This window comes from Tursiops truncatus, chromosome 2 (genome assembly GCF_011762595.2).
Source record: "Tursiops truncatus isolate mTurTru1 chromosome 2, mTurTru1.mat.Y, whole genome shotgun sequence".
Lineage (NCBI taxonomy): Eukaryota > Metazoa > Chordata > Mammalia > Artiodactyla > Delphinidae > Tursiops > Tursiops truncatus.
The window spans coordinates 83,094,237-83,109,566 of NC_047035.1; the positions used below are offsets into that span (position 1 = coordinate 83,094,237).

The window sequence follows — 15,330 nt, forward strand, 5'->3', positions numbered from 1 at the left end:
AACTGCCTTCTTTAACCAGCTTTCCTTAAAAGAGCTTTTCACAGAATAGTTTGCCTCTTAGACTCTAAACTAGTGTTTCTAGTGAACGCCACAGCTTCTAGTACAATAAAAAATACAGCTTCCCCCAACAATAGCTGTGGTTTCTCCCCAAAAGAAAGGTGAACACCAGGCAAACTATATATTCTTGTGTACAATGAATTCTGTTACTTTTTACCACCCTAAGTCCTTTTAGGAACAATAATTTTTAATGTGCTTCATTGTAATTGAGGAAAAAGAAATTTCAGAGTGGTGGTCCTCATCTGCAGAAGGAGCTTGGCACTCTTGACCTCTTTGGGGTTGGAATAGTTGGTCAGTGTGGGGTCCCAGAAACCCTTGCTCTGTTGATTTACCAACCAAGCTATGGTTTATGATTTAGGGGTTGGGGAAAGTGGCTTCCTACATTCACATAGGATGTCTGAGAGGGGGGCCTTTTTCCTTCTGATACTGTGAATGCTTCCCTAAGTGGAAATGAAATGCTTTCTAAGTATTAATTAGCCTCCTACTGGTCCATTACTAGCAGGGAGAGAGTGAGGCCTTTAAGCATTTGCCTCTGTACCCCAGTAGGATGTTTTCAGGATGCTGTATGGATAGATGAAAGCTCTCATGTTAGCAATGATTATTCTCTGCTCAACTGTCATTATGTAGGCAGGTTTTCTAGCTGGGAAGGTAGTCTTTACTTTTATGCAGTCTTAAATATTTTACCAGATTTATTTATACAGAAAAACATTTTATCGGATTTATTATACAGAAAATGCTAATAAATTGAATAGGATTGCAAAAGAAAAGTGAAGTTTTTCATTTATCTAGATAGTGATTTTTCTTGATGGTAACACAATGAGGTGAGTGCTGTAAAAGCTTTTTCCTCCTGTGGTTGCATCCTAGACCTAATTTAGAACGTGTCACATCAAAATGAATATCACCATTGTGAGTGGGTCTCGGATGGCCTGCATGTTTTTCTGTAGTCTCACCTTGAGGCCCTGCTTTGCTTGACCATTTGACCATTTGTGGTTGATTTCCATCCATGTGTTTAGGTGATGATATTTGAACTGGCTTACCATGTGCAGTCATTCCTCTGTGAGCACAACAAGCCCCCTCCCAAGTCTTTTCATGAAGAAATGCTGGAAAGGCGGGCTCAGGAGGAGCAACGGAGGCAGTTAGAGGCCAAGCGAAAAGAGGAAGAGGAGGTGAGACCCTTGTCGCCGCGGTGTCCGGCCCGGAGGACTGCGAGCTCCTATAGGTTTTCCTCCGTCTCTACCTACTCACTTACTGGTATTTCTTTTAAGTTTTGCTCAGCATTTGATCCAAGAATCATGGATTCATGTGAAAGAAGGCCCTAAGAGTAACCAAGAAATAAATACTATGAGTGATTCCCTCCCAACAGATATCAATGCTACCCCTAGAACGCTTAGTCCAGGTTTTTAAATAAGAGAAAAAGGAAGTTGGCTTAACCAAACTTCTGGTGCTCTTTCTGTGCTTGTAAAGCTGTGCAGGAGTTCAGAGGCTATTATCTTCTTCCCTCTGTGGGACAAGTATCTCATGTCCAAATGAGTAGCCAAAGCCAGAGACTGAACGTCTTTTTTGTTCATTAACCATTTTTACTTTTTCTTAATTTGCATATGGATGTATACTGCTGTGTTATTTTAAAAATCCTTTAATCAGAGTTAATACATGTATCTAAATTTCCTTCCTGATTTTTAAGTTTTTTTTTCCTTCTATTTAGCCTTTTAATAAACTTATCTAGAACTTATTTTGGTGTGGGTTGTAAAAATGAGGGTCTGAGTTTTTCTTTTTTCCCAGTCATTTTCCTAACACATTTATTAAGTAATCATTCATTTTTAAGTGACTTGTAATAATTCCTTTAAAGTGTATTTTATCTACTCATTTATACTAAGTTCTACTTGTGAATTGTCTCTTTTGTTCAATTCATGTTTTTATCTTGAGTCTCTACAGCACTCTTTGAGTTATTGTATCTTTATAACGTTTGACTGTCTAAGTCAGGACCCCTGTCCCTTCATCCTTCATTCTTTTTTTTTTTTCTGTTGGCTATTCTCACAGATAAGTTATAGGATTGCTTTCTCAAAATCAAAACAAAACAAAGCCTGTGGAATTTTGAGTAAAATTGCACTAAACTTATGTATTCATTTAGGAAGAATTAACATTATGACAGTATTCAGACTTCCTATCCAGGAATGTTTTTCCATTTATTTTTATCTCTCAGTGAGGCTTTTTAGTTTTCTTCCCTTAGGTGTTGCAATTACTTGTAGGGTTTTGTTTTTCCTGCTTTTCTTAGGTTCTTATTCTTGGTTCTTTTTTCCTGCTTCATTTTGTTCATCCTTTACTTATGTTAACACTGTCTTTGTGGGTTCCGTTCATTTTTTTCCTCAATATTTATTTATTTGGCTGTGCCAGGTCTTAGTTGCGGCATGAGGGATTTTTGTTTGTTTGTTTGTTTTTGGGGTTTTTTTTGGTTTCAGCATGCGGGATCTAGTTCCCTGACTAGGGATCGAACCTGGGCCCCCTGCACTGGGAGCACGGAGTCTTAACCACTGGACCACCAGGGAAATCCCAGTTCCATTCATTTTGTTACTGCTTATCTCCTATTTAATTGCGTAGCCTAGTTACCATTTAGGGTTTAAAGTTCCTTATTGTTGTCATTGTTCTTAGGCAGACACATTTTTACTAGAAGATAAGGATATTTAACAGACTTGTTTTGGTGTCCTACTATAACTACCTGTAAGTTTTGGGTATGCTTTATATTATTGCTGTAATAGTTTTTGGTGAGTTTCTCAATAGTTTTGATATTTAAAACCTGGAATTTTAGGCAGCTCATAAAAAACATTATTTTTCTCTACCTAAAATTCAGAATCATTTGAGTAATAGCTACATGAGTCAAATGGATAGAGATCAAAATGCCACTTTTAATACTCAGAAAACTGATTGGGGAATGCACCTGAAGGTCTGTGGCTTGTGGGTGTGCACCCAGCTCAGCCCACCTCCACCCAGCGGCCTGGCCGACAGTAGGCGCAAGTGCATGTTCTCTGCAGACAGGCAGGTATCAAAGAGGAGGGTCTCAGTCAAGTGTGGGGAGAAGTGAGCGGCCCATGGTGTTGCTGCAGTTAAAGTCCCTCCACATTGGGAATCCCCTAGCGGTCCAGTAGTTAGGACTCCGTGCTTCCAAAAAAAGTCCGTCCACATAGAAATGGGGAGTACGTGTCCCTCCCCACAGTCTTCACACCCATTTAAGTGGGAAGCCTATTGCCTAAGAACTCTAATAAAACTGACGTAACTACAGTTTGTATTAAGGTTCTAGATATTCAGATCTCTTAGGAGATGAGAGCTTGAATTACTGAAATTCAAAAGATTTTTTGTGATTACAGAATTCGTATGTTGTATGGGTTTCAGAGATCAGCATTTGATGGCAGTATGATTTATTTCAGCAACGTGAAATCCTTCATGAGATTCAGAGAAGGAAAGAAGAGATAAAAGAAGAGAAAAAAAGGAAAGAAATGGCTAAGCAGGTACTCTAGCAATTCTGCCATACTCGAATAGTTTACATTTTGCTAAACATAAAACCTTTTTATTTCCATTGATGATATTTGAATTATTGTATCTTTATAATGTTTGAATATCTGAGAAGTCAGGACCCCTGTCCTTCATTCTTCATTATTCTTTTTCCTTCATTATTCTTTTTCCCCTCCTTTGTTAGTATCAGTAGTAAAGCTTAAAATGAAGCACTAAAAAGTCCCCCAAATATCATTCATTATATATTTTAGATTCTCCAAATAAGTAGCAAAACTTAGAGTTGTATGTTATCTGTAGATGTCTTTGGCTTACATAACTACAGTAGTTTATCAAAAGAGTTGAAGGACAGAGGAGATTGAAGTTTTGATAATCAACCCAGACTGGAATTATTAATACTTGGAAAACAAAACTATTTGTTCATACAGAAGAGTGAATGGAAACCACATGGATCTCCCTGAGATTTCATTCAGTGATGGAAAAGAAGGATTCAACAGATCTGGTTTAAAAAGCAGGGGTGGAAAAGGATAAAGTCCTTTTTCCTATATTTTTCCTGAGTCCCACTCAATCAAAAACCAGCTACACATGTTTGGAGAAATCCAGAGACAATTTTGCTCATTCTCTTTTAGAGAAATATGGCATTAAACTTAAGGGAAGCAATGAGGTGCAGTGGGTGGAGGCACTGATGTGCAGGTAAGCAGCACCTGGCTGAAAGCTTTGGCTTTTTTTACTGCCTGGCTCTGCGACCTTGACAGATGACACTCTCCGAGGCTCATTTTCCTCACCCCTTAAGACGGCACAGATAATGCCTTCCTTTCTGTCTTATGTAATTATTCCCACAGATAAATGTACTGCCCTTTGTGAACGTACAAAGCTGTATACAAATTTAAGGTGATATTACTGTTCCCACCAACTCTCCTATCTTACATCTGATCTGCCTTCCTGTCACTCACTCTGCTCTCTCCTTGTTTGTTTGTTTTTTACAGTGTTCAGAATAGTTTAATATTGGAGTCAAGATAGATAACAGAACAATACTAATTCTGTCAATAGACAGAAGACATAATGCAAACATAGACCCCCTCCACCCCATGTATATATAACTGATTTTTTGACTAAGGTACAAAGATAATTCTGGAGAAAGGATAGCCTTTTCAGCAAACGGTACTAGAACATTGTTTCTCTTTTCCATTATGGTTTATTATAGGATATTGAATCTGCTCTCTCTCTGAATGCCTCCTTCTGTTCATCTCTTGCTCTTCTCCCTAACTTTTCATGTATATTCCATGATTCTAAGCATTTTCGTTTATAAAACTCACTTGGCGTTCAGTTCTTGAACCAGTATATATTTGGACATTAAACTTTTAAAAGTTGAGTTCAACTTTATTACACTTGGAAACATTCAGCTTAAATAAGATTTGCATTCTCTACATATGTATAATTATGTACCAGAATTGTCTTCCACTTATGACATATCTAAAGTAGGTTTTACTTTTCTTCTTTTAAGGAACGTTTAGAAATAGCTAGTTTGTCAAACCAAGATCATACCTCTAGGAAAGACCCAGGAGGACACAGAACAGCTGCCATTCTACATGGAGGCTCTCCTGACTTTATAGGAAATGGTAAACATCGGACCAACTCATCTGGAAGGTCTAGGTAAGTCCCTGAGGTTTCTGATCTGAAGGGATGAAAGATGTAGAAGAATTAAAACAACTTGTAGCGAAATTTGGTGGAATTGTCACATGATAGTTTTAATAACTTTTGCAGCGCCTGTATATCTTAATATATTAGCAATATTAGCAATATGAAATGAAATTTTCATTTAACACTTTCCAAGTATCTTTCATGAAACCAGTTTTAGGGTTCATTCCCTTTTATAACAGTACAACACTTCACAGTCTTGCCTCCAGTGCAGTTTGATCTGACTTTTAATGATCTAATTATTCAGTAAGTGATTTAAAAACTTTTCTCTGTCAGAATCATCATCCAGTCAGATTTCACACTGTGTGTGTTTGCAGTCTGTAACTCCCTAGGTCCCACCACAGATGTGGGGGATACTCCAAAACAGGCACGGGTGTGGGAGATCCTTTACATGAGGATGGGAGCCCCAGTTTGCTGTCAGGGCTCCCCTCCCTGTTGCTACTGAGGACACTGGGCTTCCCTGTTACTGCAGGTGGGCTCCTGGGTTGTTCCCTGTCGCCAGAGATGATATGAAAGGTACTATCTCTTCCTCCACATCCTTTTCCACCAAAGAATTGAGACTTCCCTGTCTATTTGCTGTGACCCGCTGTGGACCAGAAAGGAATTTTAGTACAGAATCCATTTGTGAGTAGGTGGGTGATGAAGTAGTATAGGTATTATAATTCAGCTTCTTTATGTGTTTAAACTATCTCTTGTGAGAATCTAAGCAGCACTTAAAACCAACATTTTCTTCTATAAAAAGAAACATTTTAGGTACCAAGTTAAAAGCTTATATAATCTTTCGGGTTACAGTTTGTTTATACGAAGGAATCATTTCAGTTCTTTCCCTAATTATCTACTTAAAAAAAAAATCAGCTCAGAAATTATTTTGATATTAACATTTAAGCACCTACTGTTAAGGTGAACTAAGTCTTTTCTTGAATGCAGTTTCTGGTAACAATTCCTTTTTAAGGTTATAACTCCTTGCACCAATTTAGATTGTTTTTGCAACTGGGCTTCCAACATAGTTTGAAGTTGTCAGGGTATTTCAGTAGGAAATAATTGACAGATTCCTACTGTGTTAGAAACAGTGGAAATAAATCAATGCCATGAATAAGGATGTATAAAAAACAATTTTTTTAGTTTAAACATTTCCATTTTTGCGGCTAACTGTAGACAGCGGGTCCAAGATTAGACTTGGCTTTTGAGATCAGAGATTATTAGCAAGTTTATTCAAGGAAGGATGGGAACTTCTCTCCCTCCTTGACATAGGTAGAACTTTTCATGTAGTGCTTGTAGAGGGCCATTTGTATGTCTTGGATAAAATGTGACATTCCATGAGCATCCAAGAAGAAATCTTTTTTTGTTTGTTTGTTTATTTGTTTGTTTTTTGTTTCTTCGGTACGCGGGCCTCTCACTGCCGTGGCCTCTCCCGTTGCGGAGCACAGGCTCCGGATGCACAGGCCCAGCGGCCATGGCTCACGGGCCCAGCCGCTCCACGGCATGCAGGATCCTCCCGGACCGGGGCACAAACCGGTGTCCCCTGCATCGACAGGCGGACCCTCAACCACTGCGCCACCAGAGAAGCCCAAGAAATCATTTTTATGTATCGTTTGCCAACGTTGTTGTACAAACCTGCATGAACTCTGGCACTATGTTGGCTACCGACTAGAAAAGAATGAATATTTCTTAAAATATAGTTTACATGCTTCTTCAGTTAAGAAATAAAAAGTCTTTGAGGGCTTCCCTGGTGGCGCAGTGGTTGAGAGTCCGCCTGCCGATGCAGGGGGCACGGGTTTATGCCCCGGTCCGGGAAGATCCCACATGCCACGGAGCAGCTGGGCCCATGAGCCATGGCCGCTGAGCCTGCGCGTCCGGAGCCTGTGCTCCGAAACGGGAGAGGCCACAACAGTGAGAGGCCCACATACCGCAGAAAAACAAACAAACAAAAAAAGTCTTTGATATACTGAGGTACCTCATGGCATACTCATGATTCTTTTTCTTCCTTGCTATTCACTAGTCTTTGAGTTGGAAAGCCAAAGGAAATAACCAGAGTGTTCCATTTTATTCTTTCAGTTAGTAGATACATTTGATAGAGTTAGTAGAGATGGCCTTGTCATCACTGTTGTCAGCAGGCATTATTCGAATTGGCTGTGACTAAAAACAGTACAATCTAGAACCAGATACTTAATGAGCACTTACTAAAGGTCAGACACTGTTCTGAGTCCTGGGGATTCAATAAGCAAGATCAAGAAGGACGCTGGTTTCATGGAGCTTATATTCTAGTTGGAGGAGGCTGTCCACAAGCAAGCAAGAAAATGTCAGATAGTGACTAGCGCTCTGCAGAGAATTTAAATAGGCTGTCTTGAAGAAAGACTGGATGGCTACTTTAGATTGGAGTCCAAGGATTGGATCCTGAGTGACAGAAGGACGGTGGCTTTCGACTGGGGGGGCACAGATACCAGATCTGGTTGATGGAACGGAGCCAGCTGTTCGGGTAAAGAGCAGCCGGTGCAGAAGACCCGAAGCCAGCCTGGTCTTGTGCTGCCCAGAGCTCATCAAACAGGGCAGCGTGGCCAGAATGAGCGGGCATGGAGACAGTGGTTCAAGGGGGCGGCAGGGGTGTGTCACGGAGGGCTCTGTTGGTCGGGTCAGGAGTTTAGGTGTAATGAGCAGCCATTCGGGGTTCTAAAGAGGAATAAGGTACCATCTGATCCACGCTGAGTGAAGTTCTTCCTGGCTGCCAGTGGAGAATGGAGAACAGGAGAGCAACAGCAGAGGAACAGTTTGCACATCATGCTTCGTACTACTCTCCCCCTCCCTTAGCCTCTGCACGGCAGCCACGCTCATCTTCCAGGCCCTCGCGCACAGCAAGCTCCTTCCCATCTCAGGGCCTCTTCCAGTCTCTCTGCCTGCTACGCTCTCCCTGGGGCACTTTGCATGGCTGACTCCTTATCTTTCGGTTCTGCGGTTCTGCGCTTACAAGTGACCTCAGACGCCTTCCCTGAGCACCCCCCACACCCCGCTCCCCTGCTTAGTCACTTGTTCTCCACTTCCCTGTTCTAAGTTTCTCCATAGCAGTTACTGCTAACTGAACTTCATATACATTTGTTTGCTTTTTTATTGTCTTTATCCTTTCATGACAATGTCAAGTTCATGCGAGCAAGGACCTCATCTGTGTTTCCCTCAGGTCCTGGAACAGTGCCTGGGAGAGACAGAGTAGGTGCTCAGTAAACGTCTGATGAAGGGAGGGAGGGGGTCAGGAAGGATGATAGAAAGGGACAGACTGTCATTTTGGCACTTGTAGAGTCTGCAGCCTCTTCAACCAGGGTGACTCAGCTTTTCTTTTTATGTGGGCATATCAAAAATCAGTAAGGCTTTATTTAATGAAAGGTTTCCACTGCGTAAAACAAGAGAAAGAGAACAGAAAACCACTCACTGTTCTAGTGGAAAGAGCTTAAAGGCCTGACACTCAAGGGCCAGCCCCCTTGGCCCAGCTTTTCACGGATGTGTTTTTGTCTTTGTTGAACAGCTTTATTTTCTGTGTCCTTAAGGTTGTCTTTTTTATCCCTTGAAGGATTTACCTTTTATTTTTTTTCAAATTGAGGTAACATTCAAATAATATAAAACTAACCATTTTAAAGTGTCAGTTAAAACTAACCATTCAGTGTCAAGCTGTCTTTTGTAAATGCAGACATAGTTCTCTCCTGCCTTCTTCCCAGGGATGTTGTATCTCATAAATGGGCACTTTGAACTTTTTAGGAGAAGCAAAAAAAGAAAAAAAAATTCTATAAAGTAGTTCATGGTAGAGGATTATTTTCACCATTTCAGACTTGCCTTCTGTGCAGGTTATTAAAGTGTAGCCCAGAATCTAGGATACATCACCCATTTTCACCAGGAAACAGCATCAGGTTGTCTGGTAGTTTGTTTTCCTGATTTTGACACCAGCTGTGGTAACTGCTGGCTATTCCTCCTTACAGAGGAGAGATAATTAAGGGTATAAGTGTTACCCAGCTGGGTTCTTGGACTCTTTAATCAATAGAAATTGATACGAGGCCAGATGAGAAATTCAGGCAAGGCTTTATTGGGACTCGTGCTATATAGCACATGGGAGCAAAAACAAATAACAGGTGCCCTTGCTCTGTCTCTGAGATGGGGGGGGCAAGCTGGTGCCTTAAATGGGGTGAGGGTAGGGGCAGACCCCTGGGTTGGGCCGGAGGGGTGACCTGGGTGGTCGACCCCACCCCCTTGGTGGTGCTGTGTGCAGGGTGCATGCTCAGTACCCAGCTTTGCTGCCAACACCTCAGAAGTGGCAGTTGGGTTTTTGGTCTTTTTGTATCTTGTTGTTCATAATTTGCCCCAAGGGGGCATGCAGACAGTTATTTTTAGTCCCTTATGGTTTCTTTGTATTCTGTTGCTCTAGGAGACGTGTTTGTCCAGGTGAAAGCACTGCAGCAAAGGGTCCCAGGTCCCAGCCTGTCTCCTAAGTATAAGACATGCGCTGGGGAACCGCTGAAGTATTAAGGATGTGGGTAGGGGAAGAGGGAATCCTTGATACATCTCTCCACACTTGTGAGCCTCCACTGTTCAGTCTCTCCAGTTGGCTCCATGGAGGCATATACTGGTTCACTTCAAATTAAGCAATGTCAGCGATTCTTACTAACTCTATGTCCACAGAGCTGCCTGGAGTTTCAAATTGGGGGACCAAGAGCTAGAGTTTTCTGTGGCCTCTTGGTGAATTAAGCGGGAAGGTGAGACTACACTAGCCCCCTGTGTCTCATCTGAGATCCCCTTTTTCTGTCCCATCCCAACCATCTACACCATTGACCATGTTGACAGAGCAGTCTTTTGGGTGGGAGTCTGATTCTCAAGTCCCTAGTAGACAAATTGCTTCCTCTTTTCTTGCTACTTGGCTTTTTAAAAAATCATATTTTCTCCTTATTTGAGGTATCAAGGTCGTAGATGCCTAATTTAGTCTTCTAAAATTGAACTGTGTCTAATTTATCTGTTCTTTATAAAACCCAGTTAATGTTATTTGGCAATTTTGTTTAAAACACCCTTTATCCTGTGTACTGCCACAGCTACTGGGAAAAACTGATAACATGGGTGATATTTCTAATGATATTGCAAACCCCCATGAACATTCCATAATCTAGAATTAATCATTGGCAATGACGGGACTTCCCTGGTAGTCCAGTGGTAAAGAATCCACCTTCCAATGCAGGGGATGCGGGTTCCATCCCTGGTTAGGGAACTAAGATCCCACACGCTGCGGGGCAACTAAGCCCACACACCACAGCTACTGAGCCCGCACACCTCAACTAGAGAGCCCGCATGCCACAAACTACAGAGCCCACATGCCCTGGATCCTTTGCGCCACAACTAGAGAGAAGCCCATGTGCCGCAGCGAAAGACCCCGTGTGCAGCAACGAAAGACCCCGTGTGCCACAACTAAGACCCGACGCAGCCAAAAATAAATAATAAATAAATCTTTAAAAAAAAATCATTGGCAATGGCACCAGTGTTAATTGCTTCTAAATACCATTTGCTTGCATTGGGATGGCTATTTCTGCTGGAGTTTAGGAGCTGTTTTACTTATTAATGGATTAGGTTCCAGAAGGTTGTTCTGAACCCAATTCTGATGAGTCCAAAGCAGACAGTATGAGCCTCCAATATGTACACATTTTTGGGTGAAAACAGGAAACGTCAGTGACATTGGACTTCTTTGTTCCTTCTCTTCAAACTCTCTGTGATTTACTTTTTATCCTTCAGAATTGTTCCTGCTGTCAGTATATCCCATGTGGCATGTACCACATTTGTCCTTTTCTTGACACTTTCACTTTTAAAATGATCTCTGGGTTTGTTTTCAATCCTAATGATACATCTTTTCTTACTAGAACTCTTAACAATCTCATTGGGTTTGTACTTAACAGTCATGATGGGGTGATTAATAGTCTAAAATGCCTTAAAATCAAGCATTTACACACTGTAAACTAAAGAACATAGAGGAGTTAGACTAAAGTGACTATTAGCACCATCTGTTGGAGGGGGCAAAGCTCATGTAGAGGTGCTTCTGGATCATTTATTATATGTTAATAAGTCTAGCACATCATTTTAAACCCTCACTCTTATCCTTTTCTCTATAAATTTCAGTATGCCCAGCGTTGCACAAATAACTTGAGAAGTCAAAATTTAAACAGAGCTACAGTGTATTTAGTCATACCCTGGTATTTGGAATTTGTGGACACACATGTGGTATGAGAGACTCAAGTCATAACAGGTCTTGTCAGCAGTGTGGGCAGGTGTTGGCGGGGGAAGGTGTATAGGATTGAAGGTGATGAGACCAGTTAATAATGGGGTATTTCTTGTATCCAGGAGAAATTTGGTGATGTCCTGAACAGGGCAGGGGAATTGGAGAAGAGAGGCTGATACTTGGGGATCAGTTAGATGCAGGAGGTCTAGGAGCTCAGGGAGACATGCGCATTTTTGACTAGTGAGACAGAATGGATGACTATGCCACCAACCACAAAGGAAAAAGGAACCAAGGGGAAAAATCAGATTGAAAGTGGGTAGGAGGGAGGTGGCAGCTTGATTGACTTCGCAGTGCCATGAAGAGTAAATAGAAGGGGCAGACATGGAGACAGCAAGTGTAGAAGTTTGAAAATGAAAAACAAGACGGGGCATGGGATTGAGGGAGAGTAGAATGGACATGGGAAAGATACATAGGCTGAGGGAAGGAGCCGATATAGAGGAACAGATTGAACATACAGGAGAGAGGGACTAACTGATGGTGCAGGGTCCCAGAGGAGACTGTAGGGATGGAACTGAGGACAGGGCAGCTGTCCTTCCTTACAGTCCGGGAAGAAGAAAAAATGGGGCAGATGCCAAGTAACTTTCTAGATGGACCCACAGAAAGTGTGGGCTTCACTGCTCATTTCTTCATGTTCTCAGTGAAAGTGGAGGTCAATATCACGCTCAGAGTGAGAGGGCTGCTTCCTAGAGATCAAAGCATTTCTTCCAAGTGTCCGATCCTGACCATCAAGAGCTCTCTCCCTTGCCTCATCCCTGCAAAGCTCTCCCGATTTACTCGTTATATTTGCATTATAATCTAGCTTCCCAGCTATTGCTTCCCACTCAGAAAAAAAAGTAGAAAAAGGGAAAGAGAAGAAGAGGGGTTGGGCTTTGAGTGTTTTGAAGAAGTCGTGAAGGGGAAGAGCAGAGACCAGAAAGAGAATGAATGAGCATTCAATAGTGGGAAGCCCAGTTGGTGATCAGGAATTTGTAGTGCTCCAAGCCCGCCATTTTGCAGGTTTCTCCAGATGTGTGTGTGCACGAGATGTGGGGTCAACATGGAATAGAGCTAAATCACTGCTGTAGAACTTCTGTGATGATGGAAATGTTCTCGATCAATGCTGCCCAATATGGTAGCCACTAGCCACTTGAGGCTGAGTACAAACATACCTCAGAGATGTTGTGGGAACAGACCACCACAATAAAGCAAGTCACATGAACTTTTGGTTTCCCAGTGCATATAAAAGTCATGCTTACACTATGCTGTGGTCTATTAAGTGTGCAATTGCATTATATTTTTAAAAAAACAATGTACATACCTTAATTTAAAAATACTTTTTTGTTGAAAAATGCTAATAAACAGCATCTGAGCCTTCAGTGAGTCGTAGTAGTAACTGATCACAGATCACCAAAGCAAATATAATAAAAATGAAAAAGTTTGAAATATTGCAAGAATTACCACAACGTGACACAGAGACATGAAGTAAGCAAATGCTGTTGGAAAAATGGAGCTGTTAGACTTGCTTAATGCAAGGTTGCCGCAAACCTTCAATCTAAAAAAAAAAAAAGCCACAGATGCTTTGAAGTTCAATAAAGCCAAGTACAATAAAATGAGGTATCTCTGTACTTAAGTGTGCCTATTGCAGTTGAAGAGCTGAATTTTTCATTTAATTGAGTTTGAATTGAATTTAAGTAGCCACATGTGGCTAGTGGCTACCATACTGGGCAGCACAGGTGTAGAGCACAGGGGTTTGTAGAGTTCATGTGGGGAAGACTCAATGGCGAGTGGGGGCTTGGACAGCTTTCCCATTAGCACCTTCAGCTCAGTTCCCAGCAGAGACAGATGTTGGACAGTGAGTGGGCTAGTAAGCAGGAAGAAATGGAGGGGCAAGAATTTCCTGTGTTAATCTTAAAGAAAAAAAATCGTTGTCCAAATTTATTTTTAAGGCGAGAACGTCAGTATTCTGTGTGTAGTAGTGAAGATTCTCCTGGCTCTTGTGAAATCCTGTATTTCTCTATGGGTAGTCCTGATCAGCTCATGGTGCACAAAGGGAAATGTATTGGTGAGTAAACTAGCTAAACTCATTTAAATTATTCTAATGACGAAAGTTAATCATGAAGGAATGGGGTAGAATAGATGCCGCGTCGTCTACACCAGCGCGGTCCAAGGAAGACCCTTTAAGCTGATAGTCAACCTAGCTCCTGTTCCTGATGACTAGAAGAAGTCACTCAGGTTTCCCCTTCTGTAAAATGGAAATAAAAACCCAGGCTCTTGGCAATATCGTTAGCAGAAAGGTAATTTAAAATTTGCCGTCGTTAGAATTAGCCAAGCTTTTCAAAACCAGAATGGTTGAAATATTATGAATCAGTAGAATTTTGCATCTTGTGCATCTGTTGCTGATAAAATATGTGTAACAAGATGAGTTCTAATGCCTATGATCTTTAATGGTCAAGTCTCATTTTCTTAATTTGCTGTCCACCTGCTTAGCGTTTTCCTGCTTGGCATACTGTACCAGACCAGGAAAACCACTTTATTTTCTATGTGTTTTATTTAGCAGTTTAGCCATCTTATTTAGCAGGTGGCTATTTGGAGTGAATCTCATTCAGCAATTTGCTGTTTGACTTGTTTATATTAAAATCAAGTTTTCAGTATCTACTTCCTTTGCCCTAAATGTACATGATCTTTTATCAGTCATACAGATACAGCCACTAATTGGTGTAGGGATCACTTGCATATGGTGAATTTGACAATTAAGTTCAATTTTCAATCCCATGAGTATTCTTACCCGAGCTAACAGGTAGCTAAATTACCTGGGTCAAGTTTGCTTTCTTCCGTTATCTTTTCCCTTCCTCTTTGAGGAGGTATAAACAAACAGGGGAGTTGCCCGGGAGAGGGCAGCAGGTGGAGGGAGAAGAAATCAAGCATCTGAAGAGTCTGTGATCTGGACACTCAACCTTGGCTGACTGAGGCTGCCTGGACCATGCAGGATTCTGCACATACGCAGAGCCTGCCCTGTTCAGACACAGCAACTGTTTGGGCAGGCTTAAGACCTTTGATAGAGATGCTTGGCTTTGGTCCTGAGACTGTCCTTGACTCTGAGGCATTTCCGACTCATGAATTGGCAACATAAAACTCACAACTTTTAATAATCTGGGGAAATCAGGAAGGCAAATTAATCCAACTGCTTATTACCTTACCTTTGTCTCCTAGTCTCACTGGTACTCATTAGACAGATTCACCTTACTTAATACCCTCATGAGGAGACACTTTTGCAGCCTGAACTTTTTTTTTTATAAAACCACCAAGTAAATTATTTATTTTGTTTTCTCATGACGGGTCTAGTTTTTAAAATATGTCCTGATTTTCTGAGAAATGTTTTTGTAAAAGATCAATAAATTAACATTTGCTTTAAAGCTGTTGGAACTAGAGGGAATCAAGAACTTCCCTAGATATTATTCCTTATATATTACAGCATTATAGAGGCTTCTGTATAGATGATCATCGGTAGCACATAGTAGAGTATCAGCCTGAGCTCTTTTGGTAACATTTTCCTTCAGCCTCACTGCAGTGTGTTCTTTTGTCCCTTTCATTATCCCCGTCACACAAAAGTGACAAAAGGAGGGTGGCAATAATAGAACTATAATACAAAATAAAAACCCAACCAGCAACTATGAAATACCCACTTAGTCCCAGTTGGGGAGATAAATATTGCAAGACATTGTGCCATATAGTTCACGAATTTAATTAGGCTTTATGTAAATCACATCACATTCCGTCCCGTAAACGTTTACTCTCGTGTGTCT

At 41.3% G+C, this 15,330-nt stretch overlaps 1 protein-coding gene across 6 annotated transcripts in view; it reads left to right on the forward strand.

Annotated features, from left to right (window-relative positions):
- The window catches only part of EIF2AK4 (eukaryotic translation initiation factor 2 alpha kinase 4), a 115,048-nt gene that overhangs the window by 23,552 nt on the left and 76,166 nt on the right, over nucleotides 1-15,330 (forward strand). For 5 of the 6 annotated variants that reach the window (XM_019935275.3, XM_073800730.1, XM_019935274.3 and 2 more), the window contains 4 exons: nucleotides 1,071-1,223; nucleotides 3,477-3,557; nucleotides 5,063-5,211; nucleotides 13,474-13,589. In XM_019935275.3, coding sequence (XP_019790834.1) covers nucleotides 1,071-1,223; nucleotides 3,477-3,557; nucleotides 5,063-5,211; nucleotides 13,474-13,589 — 499 coding nt within the window. Of the gene's footprint in view, nucleotides 1-1,070; nucleotides 1,224-3,476; nucleotides 3,558-5,062; nucleotides 5,212-13,473; nucleotides 13,590-15,330 lie in introns of those variants that run through there. The other variant, XM_073800732.1, reaches the window with a different exon arrangement.